The following is a 24,572-nucleotide window of genomic DNA, read 5'->3' as shown; positions in this document are numbered from 1 at the left end:
AAAAAGAATCTGGATTTTTTGTGATGGCATTTGAAAAATACTTAACTGCAAAATCATTTGAGCAATTAACAGCTCAGAATACCAAATGAAGCTTTCATTTTATATACTTATTAATTGTTATGCCTACTGACATTGAATATAGTCAAGAGTGACCAAGAGGGAATTCTTAGAGCTAACCACACAATTTTGCATGCTCGCCTGTTGTACTATAGAAAAACAAAGTCTACTGAGATCTACAAAAGTACTAAAAAGAAAGAGGAAAATGACATGGAGATTTGATGATTAGGAGAGAACAAACTGGACCACAGTGAAAGATGCTGGATACTGAATATCCAAGAAAGGAAATATATTTTGGCGATCTTCTAGTGGCTTCTTTTATGGCATTTCTTCGTTTTAATTGTCCAAGACTGATGAGTGGACTATTATTATTCCCTGTGACTAGATTAAAGCTGTAGAGAGATGGAAAGACTGTGCCATGTGCCCTTTAAAAACACTCTACCTTTATGGTAAAATTACTAAACCATGCTTATTAATATACCATATGACTGAATGTGCCACGCATTTGAATTGTTATACCACGCCATATCCGTAACATAAACAAAATACTCTTGACCTATGACTGTAAGTAACACGACAGTCCTTAGAGTAGCCAGTTAGAGCTCTTGGGGAAGGCTTTGTTCTTACTGTTCTACTCTGTCAATTCATTTTAGATTTACTGATATGTTTAGTTAAATTCTGGGAACATCAGCAGAATATTAGAGAAATGTTTCCTGTATAATAGACAATAAAAATGGTCAGTTATAATAAATTTTTCAAAATTTAATAGAAACCCAGGATATCTTATGAAGATGGGAGTTATTTGTTGAAATGATCATTTGTAATTAGATCTTAGAGACAATGTCTGTCTATTGGGAAAAAATAACTACACATGGAGTTTTAAAGTACGTCGTAACATTTTGTTATTTGTAGAAATCTATCTCCCTGTAGCTTTATTTCTTCTCTTAGGATTAAATTAGATCATTTTTAACATTTAAAAGATTTTAAAGAGCATGTTCAATGGAAACTGTAGATAATGATAATTAGGAACTTTTCTTTAATGAGAAAAATAAGTCTTAGTGTGTGTTTGGAAGAGGGTGTAAAATCGTATCTTAGTCAAGCTGAAATAAAATCTTTGAAAGCTCAAAACTAAACCATATTAATAACTTTACTTGTAATACATGTTAGTCTATTTGTGATATTGTCTAAATCATAACTGATTGTGTATAAGTGAGTATAACTTTCCAATTTGATTTAATTATCCTAAGAGAAGTTACACATTTAATGTAATATTCCATTGTTAAATAAAATAAGAACATAATTCTCCCTGCTTAATTATTATTTTCCCCACAATATACAAGAAATGATCGATAACTTACGTACTGCTAACAGCACATCTTCAGTGTAATAGATTATTAGAAAGGTATAAAGTTTATACATCTTTTAAGTGCAAGGAAAATAACATAGGTGATAAATCCTAAAGTGAATTGACAATATTAAAGCAGCTTTCAAATACAACCAATTTATTCCCTAAGAATAGTTTTCAAAGAGAAAATCATTTCAACTTTGGGCTTCCAGTTCCTGTTCGTGGTACAGGATATGCTTGTAGCTGTGATCTTGGCTTTCGACACAGAGGCCAGGAGCAGTGCATTCACTCTGGGGCTATGACCGATGTCCAGAAGTACCAGCTTCGGATTCAGGCTAGGCTCGGGTGTAAGAGACCCACTCCTTTGCTAAGACACTGACTGACTCTGCTTCAATGCTCTGTAATTTCCACGGCATATGAGGGCTTCCTCAAGCGCCACTTATGTCACCCTTTTGTCTTGGATGTACTCTAATTACCACATAGACCAGCTATGTGAAGGATGCTCTTTGCTCTATTAGCTATCAAATAGCAGGGTGACTGTTTTGAGAGGCCGTCAAATTGTTACTATGTTTTTATGCCAAGACTTATAAAATGGGAATTTTCTAACAGATTCTTAAGTTTCTATTTATCTTCTGTGTTTATGTGTTTATATCTGCATGTTGGAGAACTGACTGCTGATTATAAACCTGGCAGTATTATGTGGACGGGTTAATGGTCACCGGGCATGAACTCTGGTTATCAATGTTAAATACCAGTTCTTCAGGAAAATCTTCATATTTCTGTGGTAATTATCCTATTATTTGAAATGGATACGATATCCTTTCACTCAAAACCAGGGCTTCCCAAACTTCACGTATTTCACATGTCACTTTCATATTTTGCCATGACTGCGTAACACGTATATACAGCACACAATATCATGAGTGCTGTAACAGCCCAGGAGTGTAACAGTTAATAATCTCATTTTATAAATAAAATAAAATGAAGCAACCTATTAACTTTACTTGACAGTAAGCAGTAGAGCTAGAATTGAGAGCCCTGTGATTTAACCCCTTTATTTTTATGTAGTGAATCTCTTTATCTCTAATAATATTTTTTTGCTTTAAAGTCTATTTTGTCTTACATGACAAATTTTAAACTAGTGTTCAATCTAACCTTTCACATCCTTTTATTTTTAATCTTTCTGTTAAAGGTTATGAGTTATGTGTGAGTTATATCTCTTGTAACCATCATAGAACTGGATTTAGATTTTTTTTTTTCCTTCTAGCTTGACAATCTGTATCATTTAATTGGCTAACTAATGCATTTGCATTTATTTTGATTTCTTACGTATTTGGAATTCTTTCTACTATCTTGTTTTATATTTTCAATATTTATTATTCTATTTTTTCCTCTTTCCTGATTAGTTTTGAATCAAATTATTTTCATTTCATTTCTTTCTCTATTATTCTGGAAATTATATTATTTCTGTGATTTTAGTGCCTAATTTAGTGTTTCGAGAATATATATTTTGTTAAGTAATAAATCTAAAAGTTAATAATTACTACTACTGCCTCCAGAGGAAAAAAATGACTCTAGTACACTTTAGCTCCTTTACCATCCACCATTTGCATAATTTTTGTCCAGTGTTTTCATTATATATTGTTTTCTTTCTCCCATTATTGGATGTTATTTTTTTTTTAATGCTTTAGAGTAACCCACATATTTTCTAGTTTCTTTGCCTAACCATTTTTCTTGCATCTTAGATCTTCATTTGGGGAGCATTCTCCAACTTCCTGAAATATATGCATTGTATTTTTTAAAATTATTTGTTTGTTTATTTATTTATGCAAATCAATGCCACCAGTGAAGATCCCTTAGGACTTAGACCCAGACCCACATTGTCCCTTGTTCTCCAAGGGTCTTGGCTCATGCAGGGATTTCAGTTCTAAGTTCCCTCTGACCCTGGACCCAAGGCTCTAAATTTCTCATCTGCAAAACCTCCCAAGACATTCATAACTCACTTAGCAATCTGTTTTCAGTCCCCTCTTGGTCTTTAGGCCACAGGGATTTGCCTTTCTTTCCTGTGAACTTAGGTTTGTATTTTAACAGGTATTTGTTGTCATTTTCCCATTATTTCTAGATATTGGGGAGGGAAAGGATTTTTCAGAATATATCATCTACCACTTTGCTAGAGATAGTAGCTCATATTTAATGTGCTACTATTTTCTTAATTTTTAAAAACTTTACTCACTTAAAAGGATAATATTTAAAGCAAAATAAATAAATAAATAATTGTAGCAAGAAGAACTGTGGCCCTAGGGACCTTATCCCAAGTTAGAGGGCAAATGCCAGGGCAGGGAAAAGAGAATTGCATCTTGAACTGGTGGTGAGATCTAAGGCACAGGAGAAAAAGTGATGGGGATGGGCGGGGGGAGGTGGAGGGAGCTGAGGACCAGGAAATAAGGGAAGGAAGGAAGAAAGGAACAAATGAACAAATGAACCGAGGGAAGAAGGGAGGGAGGAAGGAAGGAAAGAGGGAGCTCCAGCAGAGAAAGGCCCCTTGAATGGTGAGGAGAAACGGAAGCTGGGAACGGATGAATGACACGGGGGCAAAGGTAGATTACAGCCCAGAGGCAGGCAGAGATTCTGGGGGGGGGGGGAGATTGGAATTTAAGGAGGGAGCCCAGGTGGGCCATAGATTAAGGGAGCGGTTAGTGATCCTGGAATAAAGAGGTCTTTAGAGGCTGCTTTGGACTCAGATGCCAATCTTCAGTTCAGTCCACTGTGGCCAAGGTGACAGGACACCAAGCACATGAAGCTGGGCACGACGGATACCGGGGGCCCCTTTATTCAAACGGTGGCAGTGTACCTGGGGAGCGTGGCCAGTGCATGATGCTGACAAGCAAGCAAACAAACAAATCAAAACAACAAAAAAACCCCAAACCTTTAATATCAGGCCTTCACATTCTATAGAATGATAGAAAACCATTTTGCTACACCTAGAAGAATGAGCAGTGCACCACAGTTATTAGAATTTCAAGGACAGTAAGGTAATGAGGCTTGGAATAGTAATACGGGGAGCTACTATTTATTTTACAGTTGAAGGTAGTTTACAAAGATGATTCCCCATCGTCCAACAAAGTAGATGTTTCTGTTTATTTTATAAATGAGAAAATGAGATATCTGAGATTTGAAGAAATTGTCCAGGGCCATAAATAGCAAATAATGATGCTGTCAGTAGAATCTAGGTCTTTCTTATCTTAAAGCTCATAGATTTGTTATTGTTATTTTTCTTTTTCACTCTGCACACCTATCTTTTAAAAGTAGTGAAGTTTTTAAAGGCAGAAATAAAAAAAGTAAATTCAATGCTAAAATGACTTCAATGATAAGACCTGTGAAGCCCAGGGCATATTTAGAAAGTTTCCCATCCCTACATCCATATGGACAGACGGGAAATCTGACAAATGCTAGAGCTTTGGCTCTTCAGGACGGTTTTGTCCAATTGTCCTCCTCCCTCTGAGGTCCCTACTCTGCAGTGAGTGATGCCGAGAAACCCCAGATGTAAGTGAGTTTGTGCAGATGTCCAGTTGTTTTCATAGGCTCTAGGAAATACTGAAGTGAGCCTTCCCCACTCCAAACGCCTGACTGCCGTGAGAGATCACGTAGACTTCGGTCCATCCAGAGCCCAGCCAATCGAGGCTGCCCCTCCCGTTGTCAGCTGCATCCCGTGTAACCCAGGACAGAAGCCTGGTAACAGCCACTGAGATCCTCGGTCTGAAGTGCAAATTTAAGGTGTGGAGAAAACTTTGCTGGAAACGGGGACGCGAAGCCGATGGGGACAGCAGGTCATCTAGATCTTATATGAGTATGATCGGAGTAGACGTGTATAAAGAGGTGTTATGCATGACAACTGAGAACAGTCGTGAGGAGGAGGCCTTATCCAGATTCAAGAATTCTCTGGAAGGCTGTGTTTTACAGACCCTTAGGAAAGATCACTCTTCTGGGCAGAGTTCTCTACGGCCTTTGGCTGCCTCTGTCATCCTGCATCTTCCGTGTTGCCCCCTTTAGAGTGGGACAGGGTTGACGGACCCTCTAGTGTCAGGCTCTGCTCAGAGTGGATGGAAACGTGCCCACAGAACCTACCATGTCATTGTGAAACCGGGATTCGGAAGGGAGCTCTGATCGGTCATTATCGATCAAATCACTGCAAAGAGATTTACCCTTATTTTCAAAACACTGTCAGGTATTATTTCCTTCTAAAACTCTAAACTAAATCTGCCCAAACTATGTTTCTGTATCTGTGCATAAATTCTTGATTTGATTTTATCAAAACGTATAAAAGATAAAGCTATAAAAGACTCTTACTATTTACATTTACTTTAGTGATATAAAATTCAGGCTAAATGTCTAATTTTAGTGATATGTTTCCCACATATTAAATGATAAAAATGATTTAGTTGTAGTATCACACTTACAGCATTAGTTTAGTCTGTAGTTAGTTATATCTTTTATGTGAATTAAGTTTCTAGTTCCAGGAAGTGGTCAGGTGTGAATCTCAGATACAAAAAAGGACATTGGGGAATGTAGCCAGATCAAGTGTGAGGAAGTTGAGGGATGCAGGAGGGTGTGGAAAAGGGAAAATTAATATGATTAGTTAGTAGGAAATAAAGTAATAAATAGATTACATATGCAGAAGTAAATAAAGAACTGAAAATATATGCTGCCACTATCTATCATCTATCTATCACCTATCTATCTATATATATCTATCGTCTATCATCTATCTATATCCATCTATCATCTAGCTACTATCTATCTATCTATCTCTCTATCATCTATCTATATATCCAGCTATCAGTCTATCTGTCTATATCTGCTTTGATACTATCACTAACCAATACTGAGACCTTCACCAAGTACACAGCTTCTGTAGAACTTATTTTCCTATTTAGTTATTCATTCACTCATTCACCCATTCACCAGTCATTTATTGGATACCTATTATATGGAGGTAGGATAGTTGATACCAACTGTATGATGCAAAGCAAACCAGACATGATCCCTAGCTCTGTGGTTTTAAGTGAATATATATATATATATATATATATATATATATATATATATATTTTATTATGTGAATAGTCATCTGAGAAATGAGAATCCTACCTGCCACGCCTGCCTCACAGGACTGTGTGAGAATAAAATGATAGTGTATGTCAGATGCTCTGGAAGGGTAGTTATGCTGTATGATTATAACTCAATTACTGCATACAAGATGCTAAGGATTAAAGGAGTTACTTTGTACTTTTAAAAGTTATCCTTACATGTCTCACAGGCCAGATGACTACCTAGGGTATGACACAACACTTTTCAAAATCTGGATTTTGATTGTTAATATTTAATTTTTCCACTTGGCTGTGATTTATGATGAGCTGGATGAATATGTATTGGCCCGGAGAAGTTCCATTTCATTAACGCGAAGGTTGTTGGAGTCATGCCCTTGGACTGTTGGTGTTCTAAAGAACATTACTGTCTGCAGATTGCCATGTACATGTTTGAAACAGGAGAAGAACTAAAGGGTGAGGAGGAGACTTAGATAGCAGGGCTCAGGGCTTTATCCTTCCACGAGAGCAATTTTACTAGTATTTGTTTTATTAATTCAAGACCTATGAAATATATTATTAAAAAATAAAGAGGAAGTATTGCTGCCTTAAAAGCATATTGTAAACCAAATGTGGCACAATAAATTCTGGTGCTATGATTTGCAGGAAAAAAATGAAAATATGAGATCTGGTACTAATTCTTTAGCTATTAAGTATTTTGAATTCAGATAATACCATAATTTGGCCAATGGTTTGTGTATTGTGTTGCAAGTCTTTGGTATAATACATTAAGAAAAAAACTCAATTTCAAAGAAGAAGAAAACTTGCAGACTCTTTGGTCTGTATTGAGCTTAATTGGTCTATTTTCCTACTGTGTACTTTGTTTATGAATCATAAACTTGATGTATGAAGTAGAAGAAGTACTTGGGATTGCTTTGTAGCACATTAGCTTTACACAGTATGATACAAACTAGCCAAAGGAATATATTTTATTTTCAAACTCATTGCTTCAGCATGCATAGCTAACAGATGTGTAGCTGCTACTCTTGGCAACTGTTACATTTAAAACAATATAGTAAAAACTTTAAAGGCTTTTTTACATTATCATTATTTTAAGAAAATAATCATTTAGAGCTACAGTTCTTTATTCATTTTTAAATATGATTACATTGATTTCACCTAGGCCATCTTAAAGCATAGACACAATAACCAAATTTGTATAAATCAACACTCGCTGAATGAATACATAGTACATACCCAGTGCAGTAAATCAAAACCCTAGACCTTGAAGGATTCTCAAAAAGCCTTATATGCTAGTTTCCTATAATTAGTGGAAATGTTTTCTGAGTTATCTGAATCATCCAACATAATTAGTGGTCTTCTTTTCTCCTTTGTAAACTAAAACAGCAGTTACATCAAGAAATCACTTGTGTGTGTCTGTCTTCAGCTTTATGAGTTTATAATTTTGTGACTCATTTATACTATTTTATGGTTCAGAAATGATATGAGAGATTTTTTTATATATGTTTTACTGAAGTATAGTTGATTTGTAATGTGTCAAGTGTACAGCAAAGTGATTCAGTTGTACATATCTATATATATATTCTTTTCAGATTCTTTTACATTATAGGTTATTACAAGATATTGAGTATAGTTCCCTGTGCTATACAGTAGGTCCTTGTTGGTTATCTATTTTACATATAGTAGTGTGTATATGTTAATCCCAAACTCCTAATATATCCCTCCCCCACCCCCTTTCCCCTTTGGTAACCATAAGTTTGTTTTCTATGTCTGTGAGTCTATTTCTGTTTTGTAAATGAGTTCATTTGTATCATTTTTTTAGATTCCACATATAAGTGATACCATATGATATTTGTCTTTCTCTGTCTTACTTACTTCACTTAGTATGATAATCTCTAGTTGCATCCATGTTGCTGCAAATGGCACAATTTCGTTCCTTTTTATGGCTGAGTAATACGCCATTGTATATATTTATCACGTCTTCTTTATCCATTCCTCTGTTGATAGACATTTAGGTTGCTTCCATGTCTTGGCTATTGTAAATAGTGCTGCCGTGAACATTGGGGTGCATGTATCTTTTCGAATTTTGGTTGTCCCCGGACATATGGCCAGGAATGGGATTGCTGGGTCATATGGTAATTCTATTTTAGTTTTTTGAGGAACCTCCATACTGTTCTCCATAGTGGCTGCACCAGTTTACATTCCCACCAACAATATAGGAGGGGCTCCCTTTTGAGAGATGACTTTCTAGTGTTTCACTATTTACTGAATATTGTACACCAGCTTTTGTTGAACCGTGTGTGTGTGTGTGTGTGTGTGTGTGTGTGTGTACGCATATATATTTAACTGAATTTATGGTAGACTGGAAATACATGGATATATGTTTAACTCATCATTTGTAGTCACTAAGGTCCCTAAACATTTCTTAGAATACATAATAAACAAATTATTGACTTATTTAATATTTAAACAGAGTAATTACATTTTTTTCTACCCCATTATCCACTTAGTTCCCAAGTCAAAAGCTGGAAGCTGCCCTAGTTTTAACTCTCCCCAATCCTCCTCCTAATGCTTTGTTTCTCAATCTTTGTACCGTTATCAACCCCCAAGGAGACTTTTGGACGCTCTTTCCCTAAAGCCCTCCCCACATGACATTTTAACCTCACAGGTACTCTGTGTTTGTACACTGTGGCCCCTTAGAAGACCACACCCATAGTATTATCTGAGATCTTTTTATCCCTCTCACCTCCACCAAGAGCCAATGAACACCTTTGGGAGCTTATTACTCACATTGAGAATTTGTGTTCAAATCAGTCATCAATTGTATTGATTTTACTTCCTACATAGAACTCATGATCACAGAACTGAAGATTACAGAGGACAGATGTTTTTATTCCTCTCTAGTTGCCAACTGAAAATTACCCAGATTTTGTAAGAAAAAGACTGAAAATTGCATCTACTATGAAACTAGGAGACAACTACATCCTTAAATTATAAACTATAGAAAAAAGCCTTCAAATTCAGTGTAATCTGGACTAAAATGAGGAGAAATACCAAGAGGAGACACTGACTTATTCAGCTACTGAATATAATGTAGAGTTCTCCAAAATAAATGGCACAGCCTTAAAAAGCCCAATCAAAAATGTGCACCTAGGATCTTTGAGAACTAGGGAAAGTTCTAGACCTGGGACATCCTGAAACAATGTTTCATACCTCAGAGGAGCAGCTGACATCTGCTCAGAGGAGAAGCCTCAATGGTCTGCCAGGCTGTCTGAGAGCTGTAAATAGGAATCAGTTTGGAAAACACTGCTCTGTGTAGTTTGCAGAGAAATACATTGCTGTAGCACAATCATAACACATACATCTTCATTACTAATCATGTGGAGATTTGGATAACATCACTGGTCTGGATGATTTTAATCTTATCTGAAAATAAGCAATAAGATGACGCAGCCTTTCCAGCTGTAGGTGTGACAGGATAGCTTGCATCAGACGGAGGGTCCCGCCTATAAACCTACAAAAGCTAAACAAGAAAAAACAAACAAATAAAACACTATTTGGCGGCACTTGGAAGCAACAAAGCAGACAAAGAAACTAGAGAGACCACAACCCTTGAAAGAAGGAAAGAGCACAAAGTGATGCCACATGTACCCCTTTTTCTATGGAGGGACTTTGCAACCCGGTGACACAGATATTGGAGCAAAGCAAAAAGCAGCATCTTCCCCGGGCTGAGGAGACAGATGTCACAATTCAGGAACTGACAAAGAAGCTGGAAACTGTGAGTGGAGGGTCCCGAAATTTGCTACAGATTCCCCTAATTTGTTGACTGCTGGGCTTGTGCAGGCGCAGAAATTAACCGAGAAATTAACCGAACAGCCCCAGCTGGAAGATGAACTTCTGAGCAGACCTTCCAGCAGCTGCCGGGTGCTGGGAGAGGCCCATCCACTTCAAGCGCGTGGGAAACACTTTGGTGTCCTGGACAAATTCCAGAAGCACCAAACTGGGAATAAGCGTCACACACTACCACACACTACGAGTAAGGGCAGACCTTCAAGCCCAGCTCTGAACAGGAACAGAATTCATTCTCTCTGCCAACCAAAAGCAATTTCACCCTTGTTGGAGGAAAATAATATCATCCAGAGCCTCTGTAGGTAGATTTTCACCCACAATGTCTGGCATCTAATTTAAATTTACAAGGCAAGCTAAAACTTTTAAATTAATAAAAAGAGGACCAACCAACTAAAAACTAACAATAGAGTTCTCAGAGAGGGACCTTAAAATATCCATGATTAATATGTTCTAGCAAACAAAGGAGAATGGATGCTTTCAGCAGAGACCTGGAATCCATTTTTATAAATTGAGCAATAATGCTAAAACTAAAAAATACCAAAAAATAAAAATAAAAACCCTAACAACACATTGACTAGGTGGGTTTAATTAATTAATTAATGGCATATTAGAAACAGCAGAACAGAGAATTAGTGAGCTGGTCAGTGGAAAGTATATAAATTGACACAAGAGAAAGAAGAGAAGTTTCAGGAGAACAGGACAGATGTGAGATGTGATGGAAAGGTCTGAGTGTGTAACTGAGTCCCAGAAGGAGAGGAAGTGCAGAAACAATACTTGAATCCTGAAGGGCTGGACGAGAACTTTCCGACTTCATAAATCCAAAGACCTTTCAAATTCCGAAGATATATGAAGAGAAAAACAAATCTAGCAATATCATTATCAGAGTACTGAAAAGTAAAGAAAAAATCTTTTCTTAAAAGAATCCTAGGGGGAAAAAAAGAGATTATCTTCAGGGAAGCAACAGTAAGATTTTGGCTGAAATTTCAACAGATGTTATCAAAGCCCCAAATCAATGGAATGACCAAAGGAAAGAATGCCGCAAGAAAAAATAAAAACATCCAACCCACTGTTTATGCTTAGTATGTGTTACCCAGCAAAAATAGCCTTCAGACAGTGCACGGATACATGAATGAAACAGCTAAGAACTCATCACCAGCGGACCTGATCTTCATGTTGGGAGAAAATGTCCCCAGTTGGAAGCTCTAAGCTGGAGGAAGGAATAGAGAGCACCAGGGAGAGTTAGTAATAATAACAGTAACAACAACAACATACTGGGGAGAGTTAGTAATAATAACAGTAACAACAACAACATACTGGGGAGAGTTAGTAATAATAACAGTAACAACAACAACATACTGGGGAGAGTTAGTAATAATAACAGTAACAACAACAACATACTGGGGAGAGTTAGTAATAATAACAGTAACAACAACAACATACTGGGGAGAGTTAGTAATAATAACAGTAATAACAACAACAACATACGGGGGAGAGTTAGTAATAATAGTAGTAATAACAACAACAACCAGGGAGAGTTAGTAATAATAATAGTAACAACAACAGTACCCAGTGGTAGTTAAGACGTGTACAAGTAACACCTATAAAATACCTACGTGAAAGGTGGGAGGGGAGTGAAGGAATCAAGCTGCTGTAAAGTTCGTGCATTATCTAAAAGTGGTAACATTTCTAACTTAAGGAAAATTCTGATAAGGTGCATACTTTAATCTTGAGAGTAGCCACAAACAAATACTAGAAGAATGTACAACTCAGATCTTAATAGTGTAGGAAAATATGCCTAACTAATCTAGCTAGGTAAAAAGGAGAGGTGAAAGGACAAACGGATGTGATCATTAAAAATAAACAGCCAATGGTCGACTTAACTCTGGCTGTATCAGTAATTGCCTCAAATGTAAACGGACTAAATGCTTATTACCAATATCATGGAATGAAAACGGGAGGTATCAGTGCAGGTGACCAAATATTTAAATGATAGGAACAATTTTATGCAGGTAAGTTTTATACCTGAGATCAAGGTCAGCAAACTGACCAACAGGCCAAATCTGGCCCACTGCCTGCTTTTGTGAATAAAGGTTTATTAGGACACGTCTGTGCCCATTTGTTTATATATCATCTGTGGCTCTTTTCCCACTACAATAACAAAGGTGAGACTGTTTGGCCCACAAAGCCTAAAATATTTACTATTTGATACTTTACAAAATAAATTTACCTAACCCTGACTTAGGTGAAATCTACAAATTCCTTGAAAAGCACAGCTTACTAAAACTAACATAAGAAGGAATAAAAACAGGGAGGAGTCCTATATCTATGTTTAAGGATGATCCTATAATTGTTTTCAACTCCCCACAAGGAAAACTGCTGACCCAGGTGGATTCACTGGTAAGTTGTTCCAAAAATTTAAAGAATAAATGCTCTTAGTCTGACCTGATATTTCCAGAGAGTAAAGAGGAGAAATACTTCCAAACTCTCTCTGTGAGTCAAGCCTCTACTTGATAAATTTGGTAAGGAGAAGACAGGAAAATTATAGGCCAAAATCTCTCATTAAAAGAGACAAAAGGCCTCAAGCAAAAATTTAGCCAATTGAATCCAGATAGAGAAAGAGATCACTTTGTAAAATTCCATCTGTGGGATTTTTGGACATTTTTGAACATCGGAGGTCTGTTCAACCTTGGTGGGTCCTCCCTGGAGACCCCCTGTGGGTCGGGACCCAGCCAGGCTGGACATGATCTCGGGCACCGCAGGCCAGTGCTGCCTGCAGCGTCTGGTTAAAGGGAGGCTTCCGGTCTGTGTCACAGGGCAATCTATCTGTCGGTCTGTCTGTCTCTATCCATCTCTATGAGACAGAGAAATTTTGAGAGAGAGAATGAGAATACATTATGAAGACAACAGTTTTGTTCTGTAAGTGAGAGACTGGCTTAACATTATCTCTATGTAATTCATTGTAGAAGGAAAGAAAGAAATCCTCTGATCCTCTCATGATCACAGTAGACACAGAAAAAATTGTAATAAAGTTCATTACATGTATATGATAAAATATGTTAGTGAACTAAAAAGAGAATTTTCTTAAAATGAAAAAGGTAATCTACCATAACCTTACAACAAGCATCATACTTCATAAGGAAATACTGAACACTTTCCCCTGAGTTCACTGAAGCCACTTTCACAACCTCTGCTCAACATTATTTGGATGGTCCTAGCCAGTGTTGGACCTGGCAGTGTGGCAGTATAGGAAGGAAAAATAAATAAAAGCAATAAAGATTATAAATGAAGAATGTAAACTGTCATTATTCACAGTCTATATGATCGCACATATAAAAAACTCAAAAGAATCTGCCACAAAATTATTAGAATTAATAAGCGAATTTAGCAGTCACTAGATGCAAGGTCAGTATATAAAAATCAATTGTATTTTTATCTACCAGCAACAAACATTAGGACATGAAATTTATAAAATACATCAATACAGTATAATCAGAAACTTGAAATACCTAGGAATAAACCTAATACCTAATTAAACTAAGTAGATAAATGAATTAGAAATAAACTAAATAAGTAGGAATAAATTAACAATATGTAAGTCCTCAATATGAAGCGTACTTATAGCCTCATATGTAAAGCCACAGTTGTGTGCAGGTGAAATTCAATAAGAATTACACAGGGACAACTACTTCTAAAGGTCTGGCCATTTGAAGGGATCAAATATAAGTAGTGGTCTAACTCGAGTACATCCCCTTGGTTCTAAGTGATGCCTGCTGTCAAAATAGGTCCGCTAGACGTGCTTAGGAAATTTGATGCCATCTTGGTTATCAGTCAACAGGCCCAGAATTTTAACTCCTGGAAATTATGAGCTAGATTCCTGGGGATGGTCTCTTGATCAGCAAGTTCCTTTTGTATTGACCATTTGTGATTAGTAACTTGTGTATTGATCCAAACTAAAGTGTAGGACTCAAATAATTTGAGTTGACTTCTAGCATTTTTTGTAAACAGTGTAGTGAATTTATGTGTATTACAACCATCTTTTAATACGCCTTAAATTACTTGTCCCTTTTTAGGCTTACTGTGGAATCATGATAGGCCTCTATGTTCTTTTGGTGTGTTGAAGATATAGAAATTGATTATAATTGTTTTTAAGCTAAATTTGTCATTAATTTAAGAGTGGGAATCATCTTTACATAGTACCTCCTAGGCCTTTCCTAAAAGCATCCTTACTTTCTGAAGATGAGAAGATATTTCAGGCCCATATTTTTTCATTCTATTCCAAAATTTCATGCCGGCCACCTTACATTAGAATAAGGAACCAAAATCTGGCAACTAAAGGTGCAGATTTGATTGCTTATATGATTGATCCCTTGCATGTCTATGGGTAATACAAAGTCTTTTTTGTCTATTTTAGGGAACATGAGCTCATGATATTTCAATTTTATTTTATCAATCTTTAAAAAAAATTCTTGTTTGAAATGAGTTTCTACACTGTCTATTACCATCATTTCATTGATTCTGCAATGCACACTGGTCTGTACTTTATCATATATGAAATCCATATGTATTTTACAATTGATGGCATGACATGGTTTAATTAGCAGCATTTTTCTTTCTGAAAAATCCATAAAAGAATGCTGTATCTTGATACTGATGACATAATTGATTTGATTCAGTGCGTATAGATTATCCTCCCACCTTTGCCATATTATGGTGAGTTTCGTCACACCAAGTCATATGTGTAATTTATAATTGGGCCAAAGCAATAGCACCACCAGACTTTCCTTGCAACACCTACCAATATGAGGTCCCCCAAATTCTGCTGAAGTTCAGGATATGACCTTCTTCATTACCTGTAGTTCCAGGACCCTGTAAGCCATGGAACAAATACTAGACCGGTTCTCTGTGCAGCCTTTGTAGGTGTGCGGTCTACGTATGAAGTACAACTCTTGTCCCTTAATGGTAAGCTGGCCATCCCTGATTAAATAAAATTTGTTCTCAGCTAGATATTTAAGATCAATTAGTCATTTTAACAGAAAACTAAATTCTAATCTTGCATTAATGTAATATTTTTCAGTAAATGACTCATAGATCTTCCCTATTATATTATGAATATTTCCATCAAATAGAGATAGTCAAAGTTCTATTTTTTTGCTCTTTAGACTTACTGTTTAAAACTACAATAAACCAGGTAAATAATTCACTTTTCCTCAAACCTTTGACAATTTAATGTATTAACCCAAGTTTTGTCTTTTACTCCTCATTCATATTCCAGGTAGTTTACTGTAAGAAACAATTTCCTTCTTTTCCTTTGGTAAATAAAAACACATCTACTACCTTGAATATGTCACATATTTTTGTCACTTTTTTCTAGTTTAGAATGAACCATCCATATTAATTGCAACTTTTAACCTAAGCTTCTATTCTGTAGAGAAAACTTGGAGGTAGCTAATTGAGCATAACAGGCTGTCTGTCATATGCAAGCAATGAAGCAGCCTAGCAAGTTACAGCTGACATAATAAAACATCCTACAAACAACCCAATCAAAAAATGGACAGAAGACCTAAATACACATTTCTCCAAAGAAGACATACAGACATACAGATGTCCAACAGGCACATGAAAAGATGCTCCGCAATCATTCTTTTCTAATTATTAGAGAAATGCAAATCAAAACTGCAATGAGGTACCACCTCACACCAGTCAGAATGGCCATCATTTTTAAATCTACAAATAATTAATGCTGGAGAAGGTGTAGAGCAAAGGAAACCCTCCTGCACTGTTGGTGGGAATGTAAATTGGTGCAGCCACTGTGGAGAACAGTATGGAGGCTCCTTAAAAAAACTAAAAATAGAACTACCATATGATCCAGCAATCCCACTCCTGGGCATATATCTGGAGAAAACCATAATTCAAAATGATACATGCACCCCAGTGTTCATTGCAGGATTATTTACAGTAGCCAAGACATGGAAGCAAGCTGAATGCTCATCTATAGACAGATGAATGGATAAAGAAGATGTGGTACATATACACAATGGAATATTACTCAGCCATAAAAAAGAATGAAATAATGCCATTTGCAGCAACATGGATACCCAGAGATGATCATACTAAGTGAAGTAAGTCAGACATAGAAAGGCAAATATCATATGATATCACTTCTATGTGGAATCTAAAAAGAAAGATACAAATGAAACATTTGCAAAACAGAAATAGACCCACAGACCTAGAAAACAAACTTATGGTTACCAAAGGGGAAAGGGCAAGGGAGAGATAAATTAGGAATTTGGGGTTAACATATACACACTACTATATATAAAATAGATAAACAACAAGGACCTACTGCATAGCACAGGGAACTATATTCAATATCTTATAATAACCTATAATGGAAAAGAATCTGAAAAAGAATATATATATACATATATATGTATAACTGAATCACTTTACTGTATACCTGAAACATTGTAGATTAACTATACTTCAATTTAAAAAACTTAAAAATAACTAAATAAATAAAAATAAAACATCCTTACAACCCACAGTATCCTATAAAGTTGCAAAAATGAAGATAAAGCTTTGCATCATCCAAAGGCAAATCCACTGTATAACTAATTAATCACTTGGATTACGTTTAAGCTGACACTCCAACCAACTTAATTACTGTTGATATCAGAGTTTTTTCAGAGCTATAGGTCAATTTATTTATTATGTAATTCTACATTTTCACAATCTTAAATGTTACTGGAAGAAATGTTAGCTTATCCAATAAGTAAAATCAATATAGAAAATATAGGAATTTCAGATTAACTAGTCTGTTCATGAGAAAACCAACCTAAATCTTAAACAATAAAATAAAATTTTGTGCTTGTATTACATACTACACTGATAAAATCTGGAATAAGACATAACGCTGTTTTTTAAAAATTTGAGTTATAATTCACATACCATAAAATTCACCTTGTTCAATTGTACAGTTCAGTGGTTTTCAGCATATTCACAATTAGTTGTGCAACCATCACTCCTGTGTAATTCGAGAACATTTTTATCTTCCCCCAAAGAAACCTATAACCCTTTGCATCATGCCCCTTCCCCCTCCTTTAGCCCCTGGTGACCACTAATCCACATTTGTCTCTGGATCTGATATTTTATTTAAATGGAATTATACAGTATGTAGCCTTTGGTATCTGGCTTTTTTCATGGAGTATAATGTTTTCAACTTCATCCATGTTTGTAACATGAATCATTCATTTTTATACGTGACAATATTCTATCATATGGATGAAGCACATTTTGTCTCCATTCATCAGTTGATGGGCACTTGGGTTGTTTCCTCTTTTTAACTGTTATGAATAATGCTGATCTGAACGTTCCTGTGGAAGTGTTTGTATGGATATATGTCTTCAATTCTGTTGAGGATGTACCTAGGAATGGAATTACTGAGTAGTATGGCAACTCTAGTTTAATTTAACTATGTTTATGTTTAACTAAATTGCCAAACTCTTTCCAAAGCAGCTACATCATTTTACACTCCCACCAGCAGTGTATGAAGGGTCCAATTTCTTCAGAGTCTAATCAGCACTTGTAGACATCTCTTTTTTACTGTAGCTGTCCTGTGCATGCGAAGTGGCCTCTCATCGTGGTTTTCATAAAGCTTTTTTAAGTCAAATTTATCAAACTAGTTTGATATCTCAAAGGATTCACTTTGATTGTGGATTTAGATTCTTATATTAAAATTCTTTTGAGTTAGCCATTTCTTGAAAATGGATTTTTCTTGAAAGACAAGCATATTCAAAGTATTAGAAGTTCAGTTTCTTTTTTTCTCTGGGAATTCTTTAGTTAACTGTATGAGAATTATGTAAGTACTCATTGGTCTACGTAGATCAATCAGAACGGGAGCTCTGTTCAGTTAATATCTGTCTGCCCAAACCACTATCCCTAGGGTGCAGAGAAAGTAAGAGATTTTTTTCACCAATTGAAAAGACTTTTTTCTTATAAATTTATTTATTTTATTCATTTTTATTTTTGGCTGTGTTGGGTCTTCGTTGCTGCGCGTGGGCTTTCTCTAGTTGCGGCGAGCGGGGGCTACTCTTCGCTGTGGTGCGCAGGCTTCTCATTGCAGTGGCTTCTCTTGTTGTGGAGCACGGGCTCTAGGCGTGCGGGCTTCAGTAGTTGTGGCATGCAGCCTCAGTAGTTGTGGCGCATGGGCTTAGTTGCTCCGCAGCATGTGGGATTTTCCCAGACCAGGGCTTGAACCTGTGTCCCCTGCATTGGCAGGCAGATTCTTAACCACTGTGCCACCAGGGAAGTCCCCAAAAGACTATTTTTTAAACACAAAGAGAACTAGCAGTTTCAGTTTTATCAACTTTGACATAGACAGAAATTGACACAGAAACCTAACCCTAGAGTTTAAAGGGCTGTTCTTTAGTGTGGACAAGACATTTTCTTAAATGATGTGCACTTTTGTAGCATGCAAACGACCAGACATGCAAAAAGCCAAACAAAGAGGATTTTCTGTCATCCGTCACCCAGCTCTCAATTCATCCCTGAGGTCTGCCATCCAACAGATTTCATCCGAAGACGGATTCCCTATTGTTCCTGCTACTGGTGAGGAACGTATTATCCATCACAAACAGAGCAGAAGAAGAGACAGATTTACCAAGAACCAGAACCAGCAGCAAACAAAACAAAACCAGAGTCAAAAAAAGAAAACAGAGACTGAAAGTAATGTTCTGTTGCCTCTTGATATTCAATCCAGGAGCCAGGAAAAGGCATCCTTGGGCTCAGAGCCTTCATGGGGCACCCAGCTCAGAGGTCCAGCAGAAGTCCATCTGGGAATTTGATGGGACCTCCAACACTCTCAAAACATAATTCTCAAAATTAAAACATAATTGTTAGAAGAACAGATAGGAAATGTCAAAGTTTTAACTCATTAGTGAGAAAACTGACAGGGTGACAAGCTGGTTCCTAAGATGATGTACATATAGACATACATATATAGTCATTGAAAAAAAAAAAAAGAATGCTGAAACATTATTCACTTCGATTCAAAACTGGATAATGTTCTCTAGATCAGTAAAACCCTAACCTTGAAATTATCCTTACTACTAAGTAGTGGTTATTTGCTCCTTATCAGTTATCTTCAAACTAACATCTAACTTTTACAGAGTTATAAAATTTTGGGACCGTAATTATTATAAGAGTAAATAGTAAGTCAAAAAATGTTCCATTCCCCTAGAGAGTCAAATGCCCTTAGGCCCTTATTAGTTAATCCTTAAACATGGCATTAACATGTAAGGCAATTTTTTTCTTAATCTCATTTCCAAGTTTAGATATTTTTTTTTCTTAACAGAAAGGAGGCATTTACTACTCTGAGCAACTGGGTGACTGGAGTGTTCTTAATGTGATACGGAAGTTTAGAGAAGGAGCAGTTTTTCCCTTGGGTTGAACACATTTTTGAGAGCCTTATCAGACAAACCCAAGCAGTTCACAAGTAGGTACGTAAATCTAGAGTTGAGGGCTGAGACAAGGTGGAGAGAAGCCCTGGGAATCAGCAGCACATAGAAGGATGTAAAGCTTGGGACCAGATGACACATCGAGGGAGCAGGTCTCATGTGGGGAATAGAGGTCAGGGTTGGGAGGGCTGAAGAGCTCCAGTGTTTAGTGGTGAAAAAGAATAAATGTCCAGCCAGGAGACACTAGGTGGGAAAATCTATGAGAATAAAGCATCTCAAGATCAAAAGAAGCAAACGCTTTGTCACATGCATGGTGTATGGAGAGGTCAAGAGGGTAAAGACTGAGAAACGACAGGATTTTGCTACATGGAATAATTGGTGACTTTGATGAAAGGAAAAGGCTATTGGGGGAAGCGGCAGGGACAAAGCCCGCTTCCGTTTAGTCCAGAAGAGAAAAGAGAGAGAGGACGTACAAACAACTCAGGTTCTTCAGCAAAAGGTCAATAGCTAGGAGAGGGGGTGTCAAAGAAGAAAGGTGGGTTTTTCATTTGTTTGGTCTTTAAAGGTGGGTTATATCACAGTCTATTTGTATAGTGAGAAATCACGTTTTTTAACTTCATCAGTTCACAGAAATGGGAGGAATGCTGCAAATGTTAGTGATGCGTAAGGTGTGTGCTGATATAAACTATCCACATCTTAACGTAACCGATACAAAATATATCAGAGGGCTGGGAGGCAGCAGTCGTGCTTCTACAGAGACCCTGAATAGCTTTACAAGGCAGAAAGCTTTACAGTGCATCTTGAAGGATTCAGGCACATCTAAATGACAGGAAGAGTCTTCCAGGCAATGGAAGCAGAACAAATAAAAGGCTAAGAAATAGGAGAGTAGAAGTAGATTTGTGCTAAGACTATGACCTTCACATTGATTTAATTAATCTGGCTGGTTAGACCCCCCTGCAAACCTCTCCCCTCAGTTAGGTTAACAGAAGAATGGAAAATGCCCTAACACGTTCCACTTAAAATATGGTGTTCTAGATTCTTCAGGAAGCTATGCACTGTCCTCAGATCACATAAGAATACTTTTGAGCTTCTAAACAAAATATTTTATTTTTTGAGGAAAAATTGTGTCTTAACTTATTCACAAAACGTTTTTTAACATAACTTCTTAATTCACCCCCCCCCCAAATGGTAATCATTTGCTGTATAGATTTCTCTAATTTTTTTTCAGAATTTTTATTTGTTGACATTGTAGAACATTTCATGGCTGTAATTAAGTATCCATGAAAAAATTTGTGAATCTTCCTAGCTCATCTTGGATACATTTTCATAGTAGAACTATTATAGAAAACATTTCCCTGTTCTTTCAAACTTCTCTATAACCTAAACAACACTGTCTAAAATTTCACAATCGTTTTTTTTTGTGCAGTGATTTTTAAAATACAGATGGAGAGTTGTGATGTAATTCTGTTTTCACGGGAATAATGTGGAGAAAACAGTACATGTTAGTTTATCCATACTTTACTGTAAAGGTAAAAACAAGATCACCGAAGAGAGGTTTTCAATAACCACTGTGGTGAGTGAGATGACAAACTCGCAGGTGTTTGATTGAAGATGGATATTATGATGGTGAAATTGACCAAATCCTGTCATTTCTGTATATCCTGCAGCAGAATTGTGCTAGTAAAATAGTAGAAAAAGCAGGTACTAAGAGTAGACTTAAGGAGGGTGGCAGAGTTAGGAAACACATTCAAATAAATAGGTGAGAACACGAAAGAAATTGACCGTAATATTTATCCGGAAAGAAAGTCCACTAAAGTTGGGAATATAAACCCCACAGGAATCAGTGTCGAATTGGTCATCTATAAAACTGTCATCGTTACTGTTTGGAAAAGGAGACTGCATAAAATGCATAACAAGATTACTAGGCTTGCAAATGGCTTTAAAAACTTTTGAGTTAATGAAAAGATGATTAGAATAAACTGAAAGAATACGAATACCTTATTATTGTCAGGTGAATGTTGACGTGGACCAATTCAAGAAACGCAGCGAGGGATTAAACATTCCAAATGATTCCTGTCAAATCAGGTCCCAGTTTCCATTCACTGTCGCTGAAGGGATCCTAAGGTCCAAAAAGTCTTGTCTTTTCCATGGATTCCGAGCCCCTGCACTAATTTTCCTTTCTACTGAAGCACTCATTGTGTATATGGCCACAAACATGTTACGTGATCCTAAGACTTTCTGTTTTATTGTTTCTAATCACATTAGGGTTTATTCTGATTTGCGTATGAAAGAAATGTCATCACTTAAAGGAGCTATATTCGGTAATATATTTCATTTTTCCAAAGAAGAAATATAGAAAATCAAGATGGTGGTAAAGGTCATGTGAGCCAGTTTTTGCAAATATTTTGAGGACACATAAAATTAAGAGGGTCATTTCAGAGATATCAAACAGGCCTTTATTGGACCAAAAAAGGGATAGTCTAAATGGATACTATAACTGCATATGCAGAGCAATTAAAAAGACTGGAAGAATCCTACCATCCCTGGCCACCTCCCCAGTTGCCTGCCCTACCTGTAACTCTGACTCACAGACACTCATGTAGTTTGGCAAATAGAAAGGATATTTTCCCTCAACCTTCTACGGTACCTGAAACTCTCAACAGTAATTTATTCATTTGGGAGAGAAGTACCGTGATCTATTCAGATAACCTGATGCAATCTCAGAACATAGACAAGTAAGTTTTGCAGAAAAGAACAACAAAAAAAGGAACGTCTGGACCCAGAGCCTGTGAGTTCGGAGAGTTGAAAGTTGAAAATGAGAGGAAACTTACGTGGAGGCGATGGTGCAGGAGGGGGTGAGGAAGGAGGAAGGACAAGCAGGGCTCGTCTCCTGAACAGCATTTCCGAGACTCACTCAGCCTCGGATAGCAAAAGAGACGCCTCTTAGCTGGACTCCCAAAGAGAAACCAGAACAAACACTGGTTTCATTTTTTTTTTTTAACATCTTTGTTGGAGTATAATTGCTTTACAATGGTGTGTTAGTTTCTGCTGTATAACAAAGTGAATCAGCTATACCTATACATATATCCCCATATCCCCTCCCTCTTGCATCTCCCTCCCACCCTCCCTATCCCACCCCTCTAGGTGGTCACAAAGCACCGAGCTGATCTCCCTCTGCTATGTGGCTGCTTCCCACTAGCTATCTATTTTACGTTTGGTAGTTAAACCTTGTCCTGTGGCAAATTAAGAGTATCCATTTTGAACGATATTTTTTCCTCAGGAATGTGTATGAACTTTTCTCACTGATTGAACTATTTTAGATTTTCTCTGAAAGTAACAGAGGAATTATTTATAACATTGGTCACTAATACCTCCCCATCTGTAGCCTTGGTTGCATTTCTTTTTACTATCTTCAAAGAGTTTATAGATGGCGCTGCCTTGAAATGCTCTTGTTTCAAGGCACATCTGGTAAATAAATACTGGGGGCGGTGATGTGACCTTAGAATATTCATAGCTGTAGGACTACTACTCAGCCGGGTTTTCCCTCTAAAATTTTGCCTGGATTATTTCAAAATAAGTTAGATTTAAAGTTTTGATTATGCTGACCTGTAATTTATGGATGCATATATGTTTTTACTTTGTAAATATAGTTCATTTACCCCTAAAATGCAAGGCAGACGGATGGGGACTTCAGGAAGAGCCATCACCAAGAGCACAAGCGTGAGTGGAGAGATGTACACACTGGAGCATAATGATGGCAGTCAGTCGGACACGGCTGTGGGCACTGTTGGAACAGGTGGGAAGAAAAGGAGGTCCAGCCTGAGTGCCAAAGTGGTTGCCATCGTGTCTCGAAGGAGTAGAAGCACATCCCAGCTAAGCCAAACAGGTGAGTGAAGTGAATTCAACTTACACATCTCAAGTTCTCGCTGGAGAGACGAATGTCAACCTTCATGCAATGGCTTGGGATGGGATTGTACAGTGTATGGATTCTTCTTTACAAAGAACGTTTGTTTCTCTGTTTCTGGAAACCTGTTCCATGTGTGGGTTTTTGTTTTTTTTTTTTTTCTGTACAGCTGTCTAACCAGGTATCATTTGTCAGTCCCTAAAGTGGTCAGGTATATTGTGAAAAAAAAAAAAATAAAGCCACGTTTACAAATATGCAAGGAAATGCAAAGAAGTGTTAAAGAACCAAATTGATGGAAATGCAAGAAAAGCAACAGGATTCTCCTTTTCAAAATGTTCCATAATACAATTACTTCTAATTTAGGCTATCTCCATATTGTTTTAGAAAAGAAGGTCAGTTGTGCAACTTGAAATACAGTCTTCAGGGGGCTGTGTGAATGTAATAATTGAACTGTGACTGTTCTATTTTCAATGCAAGTAAAAACCCAGCAGTTATTTTTACTTTACAAAAATGGGTCAGTGGATTCATGCAAAGAATAATGTCAATACAAATTTGAGTTTCAAACATTTTCTACTGCTTATAAATCTTAAAAGCTTTATATCCTCAAGGTATATAGAAAAAAGCAAACAGAAGGGAGGATGATTATTTGTGTATTATCAAATACAAAAAACTGCCTAAAATTATATAACATTTGATCATACATGTTAGATAATTCATTACTAGGCTTAGCCTTACGGAAAATTGAAGGTAAGTGAAATATTGAACTGATTTAAATTGTCAGCACCTGTTTCTCCTGCCATAATCTTCGTTCTGTTTATTGTTCCTTAAGAGTGAAAGTCTTGGCACAAAATTTACTT

At 36.8% G+C, this 24,572-nt stretch overlaps 1 protein-coding gene across 7 annotated transcripts in view; it reads left to right on the top strand.

Annotated features, from left to right (window-relative positions):
• Positions 1-24,572, top strand: part of RIMS1 (regulating synaptic membrane exocytosis 1) — a 472,918-nt gene that overhangs the window by 383,776 nt on the left and 64,570 nt on the right. For 5 of the 7 annotated variants that reach the window (XM_059941806.1, XM_059941803.1, XM_059941804.1 and 2 more), the window contains one exon: positions 23,462-23,697. The exons of the other annotated variants lie outside the window; for them this stretch is intronic. In XM_059941806.1, coding sequence (XP_059797789.1) covers positions 23,462-23,697 — 236 coding nt within the window. The remainder of the gene's footprint in view (positions 1-23,461; positions 23,698-24,572) is intronic. 7 annotated transcript variants of the gene reach the window in all.

This window comes from Balaenoptera ricei, chromosome 12 (genome assembly GCF_028023285.1).
Source record: "Balaenoptera ricei isolate mBalRic1 chromosome 12, mBalRic1.hap2, whole genome shotgun sequence".
Classification (NCBI taxonomy): domain Eukaryota; kingdom Metazoa; phylum Chordata; class Mammalia; order Artiodactyla; family Balaenopteridae; genus Balaenoptera; species Balaenoptera ricei.
Note: the sequence above shows the minus strand (reverse complement) of the source record. Positions and strands in the feature narration are given on the sequence as shown.